This window comes from Bactrocera oleae, chromosome 4 (genome assembly GCF_042242935.1).
Source record: "Bactrocera oleae isolate idBacOlea1 chromosome 4, idBacOlea1, whole genome shotgun sequence".
Classification (NCBI taxonomy): domain Eukaryota; kingdom Metazoa; phylum Arthropoda; class Insecta; order Diptera; family Tephritidae; genus Bactrocera; species Bactrocera oleae.
Window position 1 is genome coordinate 13,006,583 of NC_091538.1, and position 10,896 is coordinate 13,017,478.

Consider the following 10,896-nt stretch of genomic DNA (forward strand, 5'->3'; position numbering starts at 1 on the left):
GACCCATATCTTCATTCCCATATAACTCTTTGATTTGATGCTTGCAAGTGAAATCAAGTTACTGTCCTGGTGAAACCATTTAACGCTAAAACGTTTAATTTTGATGGGGAAAATCTAAGTGGAAGCTACGAGAGTCTTATAAGGGCACTTAATGGTCTCTGAATTTTAATTTTACAAAGTGTTTTGAATGTAAATGTCAAACCCAGCTGTTTAATTTGACAATTGCTTTGGCAGCTGTCCCTCTAGGAACTTTTATATATCTGAACAAAACCGGTATTTGCTTGTGGCTATTTGCAGGCGTATTTCGACAAAGTTTAAAAAATATTGATTGAGTTATATTTCAGTCCAACAATAGACTTAAAGGTTAGAGAAATGAGCTACGAAACTAATTTCAATTTTAAACTCAATGGCTATTGAACTAAAGGAGACTTGTGGATTATTAATATGAAAATTTAGTCTCACTTACCAATTGTTGTTATCACAGTGACTGAGTAGAGCAAAGCCTCGCCAAAAGTCCAATGTGTCGGCGCCAACATGACATCTGTGGACGCGTCAAATGTGCTGCCATAGCGACGCAACGCTGTTGAACTGCCGCCAAACATACCGATGCTGTAGCTACTGTTATTCGTATGACGTGTGGCAGCCACTATCGAATCTTCGAAGCGACGCAGCTGTTCGTGCACCAATGTGGACCAGTTGCGCTCGTACAAGACGTTGAGTTTTTCTGGAGATGTGAATAAAGTTGTCGTGAGAAAAAATAATGTTTTTAAAGTATTTATTAATTGGTCAATATTTTTAAAATGATTTAAAAACGAATATCAGTATTAATGAATGCAGGTAGCAGACAGTTTAAAACAGAAACCGAGGAGAGCGAAAGTTTGGTGCTTCTTTTGAGAGATCGTCACCCCGACATAAGTGTTACCTTACACTTTTCTATAATCGCTAAATTTTTATCCTTAAACTTATAGCTTAGTACACTTATCACTCCGTGTTTAAGCTTGCCTAACTGCGCACATTCCCCGTTGCATTACCACATATATGCGTAAATAGTCGCCTATATATGTGTGTGTGCCACAAATTGCATAATTGCTTGAGCAGCTAAGTGTCTGCACGCGGAGTAATTTCACCTGCTTACATGTACATATGGTACATACATGAGTCTATTACACAAAAGAACTTAGTGGACCCGTCTCGAGCGCAATTTGGTGGCCTCAGTGGTATACTCTTAATAGGAGAGCTGTTTATAATGGCATAATTTAGCCGTGCATATCAGGAATATTATATGCGCGTTTGTATGTTTGTATATTGCATGTCCTTTTTGGAGGCCTTGAGCATGGCATTCGCATGTCCTTCGTACGCAACTTGCTTGCTCGTTTGCTTGTCTAAAACAGTTGATGGCATCTTAATTTACATATGCCAACAATGCCTTGCAACTTGCTTACAAATGCATGTTTACATGCTGACACGCATATATAGGTATGTCGAAGGATTTGTACCTCTCATATAATGCACTAAGGACATACGGCACCTAATTATAAATATATATATTCGTACTTAAATTATCATAAGAGCTCGTTGTGTGGCGAATAATTAGATGAAGCGAACTCGCAGTGATTGCACATTTCAGAAGGATGTACAATATATACATATATACTACAATAGTAACACATCGTTTCATAGCTGAGACTAAGGGCAAATTGAATAACTTTGACGTCTTCGAATTTCTTTGAAGAACATTGCTACCACTACGAATGCGCAGTTTTGAGACCTTTGAGGTACAATAACATTTCACTGAGTGAAATAATTTCGAACATGACAGCCTCAGTACGGAGCAGAATAAACTGGTGGTTTTCAATCCAATTTTTTTTATCAACCAATCAAACAAAAATGGGCTTAGATATATGTATGTATATACTTTAAGACTGATTTTATTCAATATTTTCAAGTCTATAATCTATAAATGTTTATGGAAATGTACAAAACAAAAAAGGCAAGGCTAAGTTCGGACATAGTCAAAAGCCGAAAATTACTATATAATACATAGGAACAGCGGCTAGGGGAAGGTCTGAACTAAATATATTAACTTTTTATTACTCCAGTATACTGACATAAATGGCAAAAAATCAACAAGAATATCGAGAATATAATGTCGACTGAGTTATTAAAAACTTTTATATTAGGTTTATGGGTTCTAGGGGTAGTATTGACCTGATCTTATCGATTTTCGGTACAAGATACAGTTTTCTCGACAAAATATTTCTCTTAATTTATATATAATACCTTAAAGATTAACCAATATATTCGGTAAATGGTCAACCAGAAACAATAATGTGCATATATTCCGTAGCTGGGGCTGTAAAAATTAAAGTGCAATTTCGGCAATATTTAGACGTGAGTTGACGCATTTTAAAGCTACTATTTGTGCAAAGTTTCATTCTGATAACTTGATTGGCATTTGATTTGTATATTATAACGTGAAAGGATCAGATGGACTTTAAAATTGTGATATAATGGAAGTAGGCGTGGTTGTAATGCGATTTCTTAAATTTTCACATTATAACTTAAGAATACCAGAACAATGTACCTAGTGATAACTTAGGTGCGTCCGTCTGCCGTCGGGCACTTCCCTTTTCAAACAACTATACTACTGTTATCGACTCGTACAACTCATTTTTAGAATTAAATCAGATTAAAATTAGTTCAATATTCTCTTAGCCCTTTGTTGAAAATTTTCATATTCTGCTCGTTATGTAAGCTACAAAGCCGGTCAGTCCGATGAAAATACTGGGTATATAATATTGGGATTTAGTTAGGGTTTCAGTCGTTTTCATTTTGACAACAGAGTTTAAAACAAATACCACAGTGCTACATTCATTGTCGCCTTATCAAACTGATCTACTGAAATCAGAAACGTCGGGCCACTAAAACCACTATAGTTTCAGTTTCAGAGGTATTCATTTTCTGTAGATCGTAGACATATCTACCTAGCTGAAAATGCTTTTTTTCCGATGTTTTTAAGCTTTCCTAAAGTGGTTTCTTGGTGCATGATATATTTTGCTGTACTCTTATGAGCCTTTTATTAATACAAATATAGGAAATGGCAATGTGGAGGATCAACTTTTTTACTTGACCAACCATGAAAAAAGTGTCATTCAGTGGTTTTGTATAAAATTATAAATTATTGACTAGTAATTTTATAATTCAACTTCGAAACCGCAATTATATGTATGACTTTAATTTGGCAAGCAAATATTGCAGTCAAATTATGTGGTAAAAGTCGAAAATTACTCTAAATGCGAATCCAGTAAACCACAATTTGAAATATCCAAGTAGTTTGCAAATTATTTTCCATTCGTTATAAAGACATTAAAATGTTTTTGGTAAATATATATAACAATACCACTACTAACAAAGGCTTTACAACTACAATAATATTTATTTTCCGGTAATTTATTTAATTTATTTTGAATTTATAAAATTTCACCACAATATATCGCAACGGCCGTGGTAAAATGTGTTCATGTGCGCTGCATGTGAGCTACTCGTAATTGGTTACACTTTTTTTTCAATGTAGGTGAAGCATGGCTTGTAAGGTTAAGCGCTTTTAATTTTACGCAAAACAAAAAATTTTAATTGTGACTACTTGTCCACAAAACTATTATTGATTTGCAGCGGCAAAATTCACACAAACATTTAGGCATTTGCTGAATATTGGGCCTAAAACTGTCTAGTGATGTGTAGCTCATTCAAGTGGACAAAATCACAAAATTTGTGGTGAATGTGGCTTTTGCGGTCTCATAGAAACTTTTAGTATTACAAATATATTGAATATTGCTAGCAATATACATACAGACACAACAGCATTTTAATTACAAATTAGTTAATTTTATGACATAATGGCACATGGGTAAACCGAAATATTAGGTAATTTATTAAGTGTAGTTGGTGTGTTTGAATTGAATTTTAAAAGCCGTAATGTGGTTAAAGTATAAGCTATAACATATACGCATACATTCTGAAATTGCAATAAAAATTATTTAATGCATTTCACAATGGGATATATTGCACAAGCCGGGTGAGGCTAGAAGTAAAACCAGTTAGAAAGAAAATGAATACACTTCACAGGTGCATTTTCTATAGCATAAAGGGAATAAAATTATATTTTTCTTGATTTTGGCAGCTATATGCCCGATCTGAGCAATATATTAGTAGATTGTAGCGATGCTTGAACTTATAATCCGTCACAAATTTCGTGTCAAATAAAAAAGTTTTCCATTCAAAGACTTCAGTTGGATCGGTCAGTTAGTATGACAGCTATATGCTATAGTAATTCGATATCGGCGTTAACGACAAATCAGCAATGCCTTGGTTAGAGAAAGTCGTATTCAAATTAACTGGTTAATATCTGAAAACTGAAGGTCTAGTTAGTGTATATACAGACGGACAGATGGAAATGGCTAAATCGACTCAGCTCGTCACCCAGATCATTTATATACACATATGCTTTATAGGGTCTCCGAAGTTTCCTTTTGGATATTACAAATTTCGTTGAAAACTTAATATATCCTGTTCAGAGTATGAAAAGGAGTTCGTGGACTGAGCAATGTCAAATAAAAGCGGTCATGGTCTAATCGCGATGAGCAGGCGCAATTGAAAGACCTACTATGAGCTACTCCGATACAACCAAATTCGGACCTGTACTGTCAATAGCTGTACCGTCTGAAAAAAGCAATCGCCAAGAAGTGTTGAGCTTTGACCAATAAGAGACGAGTTCTGTTCCACTAGGACAACCCTAGAACACATAGCTTGATAGTGATTCTCCATCAGCTCCGAGGTTCTTATGAATTCACCTTATAGTTCGGACCTAACCCTCATCCCCTGTTCCTATCAATAGCAAGTTATTTTCCTTCTGAAAAAGTAATTTCATGAGAAGCTTGTGAAAATTGACTGTACAGTTTTGTGCTAAATTGCATCAGTCTTATCTAAAAATTATGGATTTCTCTTTACTAGAACTTGCATAATTTGGACTTCCTCATAGTTGAACTGTTTTAACTCAGGCGGTAAGAGTTCTAATAAGGAATAATATCTGGTTTATTTGATTGGGCGACTGAAAACACGCCGTTGCTTTGAATGTGGACAACACCTCATAAAAAATCACAAGCACTAGCGTTTTCTCTAATTAAAATATTCCTGCTTCTACTCACCCGTTATAATCCACAGCTCACGCAGACACTCCTCTCGACTCTTCGCGATCGCCGCCGACGTGTTAATGTCCTGTGGTGCCTCGAGTAATGGAAATATGCAAGCGCCGAGCATCGAGTAGCCCACAACCAGTGCCACCAAACCGGGTGGTGAGAAGAATACTTTCAGCAAGAGCCCAAAACAGCTGCCAAAGATGGATGTGTCGTCGGCAGCGCCACCACCAAATTCGCCACCAGCGCTGGTGATCAATTGATATTGTGGTTGTTGTTGTGCAACAGTTGCGCTGTTATTGTAATTATAGTGTGTTGTTGGCTTACTATAGACTTGCTGTTGTTGCTGCTGGTGATAAAGTTGATTGTGGTAGAGTTGTTGGTGTTGTAACTTCACCGCTGCGGCTGCTGCTGCTCCTGGTGTTGTTGCTGTTGTTGAGGAGTGTTTATATTGCAATTGCTCACTGTTTGCTGTGATGCGTTCTATTGCTGTTGTTGTTGTTTTGGCTGTTGCTGTTGTCGACGCTGTGTTTGCTGTTGTCTTCGTTGCGTTTCGCGCTCTTTCAACGTCCGACATTTTAATTGTAATAACAGACGTGTTTGTTGCATTTGTTGTACGCACCGCCGTCGTCGCCGCCACGGGAACATTTATGCTGGTTACACGGTGTGCGGCGGGCGTACGAAGCGTTTTTGATTATTTGCTTTTGTTGTTGTATTTTTTTTTTTTTTTTTTGTTTTAATTTTGGTTAGACTTGCTGGAGTTTTTGTAAGGTTCTTATGTGCTTTTCATATTCATTGTGCGGTTTCAGTACTATAAGAGCAGAAATTAGGTTATGTTCGGTCTATTTCAGTTATCTCTCGGGAGAGAAAATTTATAAAAATAATGTATAACATATTTATTTAAAATTTTTACAGTAGTAGATGTAATATTAGCTTGAATTCGGGTAACAGTCATTTTTAGACAGTTAGGTTTATGTTGTAATATTATATTCTCCACAGATGGCTCTGTGACTTATCTACTTAAAAAATACAAATGAACAATCTTCAGAAAATATATCGTATATTTCTAAAATAAGAGTTGAAAAGTAAGCTGTCTTCGATTCGGCAATTCTCAAACCGCTAAATTTATACTGTGCTCTCTTATAAAAATTTCACATGCCCGGGCAACAAGAGAATTATCGGATCAAATTCAATGAAGAGGAATAAAATACGGAAACCTCATTAAAATGGCTTAATAAATTGCACTTCTATCTCTGTTGGATTATGCCAATCTATGTAAAGTATATATTATACCAGTTTTAAGTTCGATTCGCCTCTCTACAAGGTCTATTTTTTGTGAAGGGATGCCACACATCTACATTATGTTATTTACTCGTATCAAATAATAAAATAATGGGAATATCATAAAATAGCCAAAACACGTAGGGCGAATGGAATTAAAAAAGAAATGTTGGTGCTGACTTTTTGCAGAGGTGTTGCCAACTGTTAAAAATTTTTTTGCTAATAATAAAAATTTTTCATTATGAACAACAGACTACACAGGTTTAGAAAATACTTTGCTTGAATATTTGATTTTTTTCATTTTATTATTGGAAAGTGTGGCTACGACAAATTTAAAAAAATTAAATAAATGCTACAATATTGGTATCAAATGAAAGGTACTTGAAAAGTTGCTCAAGCTATAAAAATATTTTCAATATTATTTTATATATCATACAACAGTTAGCACCAAACTATATGCTCTTTTTATCGATAATAATTTTTAGAAAATATCGATAATTATTTTAATAAACTACGCTTTATAATTATCACATAACTTTATCAATGCTTTAACTCTTACACTCTCAATCTCTTTCACTCTCTCTCTCTCTATCTCTTATTTGATACACACACCGCCCTCTCTCCTCTATTGACTTCCGCACGCACACGTGTGGCTTCAACTGTCTCAGCTGTCACTCTTCGTGACGCGCTAATGTCGTTTTAGCCAACCGGAAGTGTTTATGTCCACACTTCGCTTAATTTCCCCAACACCTACACAACCGCAACACAATTGAGCGCTCAGGCGCCAACGCGGTGCTTTTGTTATTTCGCCGTTATTTTTATTACTTTTCAGTATTTTGTTTTTATTTTTGGGCTATTGTTGTTTTTAGTGTCTGCTAGTGACGTGACATTGTTGGCAAAGTGCCAACAGCGTTGTTCTGCCCGCCCTAATTTAAACACATCCTTCAAGCTGTCACTGCAACAACACTGCACTCATGCAACAACACAATTTCATTTCACGCAATGGAGTATCTTTGTGCCTCTGTGCATCTCTGTACGTGTGTGTGCTTGCATTAATGTGTGTCAGCATTGTCTTGACGGTGATTATGTTGTTGCATGCAATTGTTGCAGGCATTGTTCGCGTTTGCCTTACAGCAGTTAACGGTAATCTTTGTTGCAATGCGATGTGTTATTGTTGTTGGCTTTGCATTTCTTTCGCCTGGCGTCAGTAACTTTTGTTTAATTACACTTTAATGCCGTTCATGCCGCCGTCCATCCGTCTACGTTGCTCAGCCGTCGCCGGCAGCAGCGCTCTCAGCAGTTCGGCTGTGACGCGTGCACCGGCGTCGTCGCCAATGCCGCCTGCCGTCAACACTTCCTGTTGTCAATGTTGCACGTAATCTGTTGTGTTGACTGACTTACTCGCCGCCTTCAACGAGTGTGCCGTTGTGCTGTTGCTGTGTAGCTTACTTTCGTAATTCTCCGCGTTGTTTTTGTTGTTGTTGTCAGTGTCTCTTCCTGGCTGTTAAATTGTTTACACTATGCCTCTCCTACATCCTACGCTTTTTGCTGTTGTTGCAACATAGTTTTTGGTCCAATTTTTCGATTGTGTTTTGTCTGTTTCCTTTCCACGTTCACTGCATGCATTTAAATTTGTCCTTACAGTGCTCCATTCCCGTTGGCTTCATAAAAATGTTTCAGCAACTATTTGCGCCTGCAATGAAAGAGCAACAACAAAATATATAAATTAAGCATTTGCAACAATTTCGAAAGTTTTGAAACACAATTTCTCAATTGCTACTACTTAAAATTCTTCACAGTTATAAAAAAATACAACAACAAGCATTTAAGTTATTTTAATTAAATCATGCTGAGCAGCCAGAAGGAATGGCTCAATTGCAAAATACTTGTGAAAAGTGCGAGAAACAGCAAATATCTGCAAAGCAACAACTGAGACTCTCTCTTTAAGAATATTTCCAAGCGAAACTCCAGAGTTGCTGCTCCATCGTTTTTAAGCCTTCAATCTCGGTTCTAAAAGTTTGTTTTTTTTTAAAAAGAGTACTAAATAGTTCCATTAGCGGCCAGTCAACAAATCTAAAAATATTCCTTTCTCTTTCATTAACAAGTTCTGATAGCATCGCGTCAGATGCATCCCTCTTCAATGCTCTTCAAGTCGGCATTGGGGGGGGTAGTATCTTTTTTGAAAGAGTTAAGGGGTTACATGGGTTTCGTCGGGTAAAAAACGGCCTATTTTCAATAAAACAACAATTTATATAAAAAATTATTTATTTAATTCAAATTTTTTTCTTACTTAAAGATACACGTTTAAAGAATAATTTCTGAGATTTTCAAAAGAAAATTAAAACTCCGCCATTGTAACGTCATTTCCGGTGACCCTTCGAAAAAAAGGTGCGTTCGCGTTGTCAGCATAACTCCTGACAGGATCATATAAAATGAAAACAAAAATATATGTGTTTTAGTTAAGACCATAAACTCGTACGTGAACGTACGAAAAAAAACAAGTTCAAATTGGAATTTTGGCAGACCTTTTTCCAAAAAAACTAAAATTTCGGTCAAATTTGCTCGACATTTCTTTTTTTTAAATAGTTGTAATTGAAAAAAATCCCTCGTCCAAGTACGAGTAAATTGTATCTCAAACACCTGTATAAAATTTCATCAAGCTCGGTTGAGTAGTTCGCGAGAAATCTTGAGAACCGACTTTGAGAACACGGTTTCGAGAAAAAAGCGTTCAAAGTTTTAAATGACAATATAGCTGACCTCGAGCACGCAAATTTCAAAGCTGTATCTCCAAAACTATTACTGATATCTGCTTGAAAATTTGGGACAGTATTTTAGAGATGTTATAGAATTAAATAAAACAACAAAACAATAAGAAAATTTTTGATGCCGCGAAACCCTTGTGACCCCTTAATACCCAGAACAGGTTACATGAACCCATTGTCTTATATTTTTGCGACCCTTAAAAGAAAAGGTTTGCGATTTCCGAACATACTTTCTGAAAAACTATTTATAAAAGATCGGAAGAAGTCAAATCTTAGCACCTTACTTTAAACTCTTCAAAAAAAAGTGTACGATTTCGTCGGTTGCAGCCTTATTTTGTATACAATAATTATTATAATATCCGCCTTAAAAGGGCGTGGCATGCTGAGTAAATTTAGACGTGACCATCTATCCGTATGTATATAGACAAACTAGTCCCTCAGTTTCTGAAAAATCGCCTTTTCTCTGTAAGAAGCTGCTTATTTGTAGGAACCGCCGATATCGTATATCTTTTTGTTATAGCTTTATACATATATCAGCAAACTGATGGATCATAATCAGGTCCCTGTATGGAAAACTTTTCTATTCGACAAGTCATCTTCACGAAATTTGGCATGGATTATTGCTCAAAGCTACGCTATAAACCTCGACCAAATTGTTTAGATCGGACCACAGCTATATCCCACTGCCATACAAACTGATCGTTCAAAACCAAGTTCTTGTATGGAAGGAAGATTACTATCTTAAGCAGCGCTACAATTTCCGGACATATTAATCAGATCGCACCACTACGGCATATAGCTCTCATACTAACCCACTGATTCCCGTAATCAAAATAAACATCTTTAAACCAAGTTTAACGCTTTTTCTTGTTTTAATTCTAATTAATAGATCAGTTGATTTTCGATATGGTCTGGGGAGCTGCTGCTTTATTTTTCAATCACTTTCCAAACCAATTTCTGCAGCTTAGTAACAGTGAATATCAGCCGCGTCTTTTACCCATGAAAGATTTTTAGTTCAGCAAGCAATTCGTAAACATGTGAGGCCCAAGAAATGTCAAGTCGAATATGACTCTTTACAAAGCTTAAGTAACCTTAATAAGCTTGAGTGTTAACTTTCTTAATAGGTTAGATTAAATTATACTGGCTGGCTGTCACGTTATACATAGCCCTACAAGTCCCTTGTAATGCCAGATGGAAGTTCAGTTTAATACAAGCTGAAGTTCAATCATTATTATTATACGTCTCACATGTGATGTCAGTGAGTTGTAACCTGTACAGGATCGATAGCCAAACACTTTTGGCATTTTCATCGGCTATTTCCTTTACCGAAATTCCTTTTTGGCCTGGAACCCAGTATATATGCATTCGCTTTCCGGCAGCCTCCATATCTACTACCTCTTTTTATCTAAGCACATTAACTGACGCAATCTATCGACGTATGTATTTATTGTGTTCTTCGTGCTGTCATTTCCTGCGTTATTAGCTATCTTAGGAGCTTTCTAGACTAAAAAGATTTCTACCTAGAAATAACAATTATTTCGGCAGCTTGAAGAGTCGTGGAAGATCTAGCTCCACGCAATAGATCCCGACGCGCACTCCATCAATCTTTTTTGATCCGTGCGATGTTGATAGTTCCGCTGCTGGGTAGCGTGCCTCTGCTC

The 10,896-nt window shown here is 36.4% G+C and overlaps 1 protein-coding gene across 1 annotated transcript in view; it reads right to left on the bottom strand.

Annotated features, from left to right (window-relative positions):
* Window positions 1-6,014, bottom strand: part of LOC106614457 (uncharacterized) — a 54,598-nt gene extending 48,584 nt beyond the window's left edge. Inside the window, exons 1-2 of the mRNA XM_014230209.3 lie at window positions 5,205-6,014; window positions 467-724 (exon numbers count right to left, since the gene is read on the bottom strand). Coding sequence (XP_014085684.3) covers window positions 467-724; window positions 5,205-5,769 — 823 coding nt within the window. The 5' untranslated portion in view covers window positions 5,770-6,014. The remainder of the gene's footprint in view (window positions 1-466; window positions 725-5,204) is intronic.
* Window positions 6,015-10,896: the final 4,882 nt, after the last annotated feature.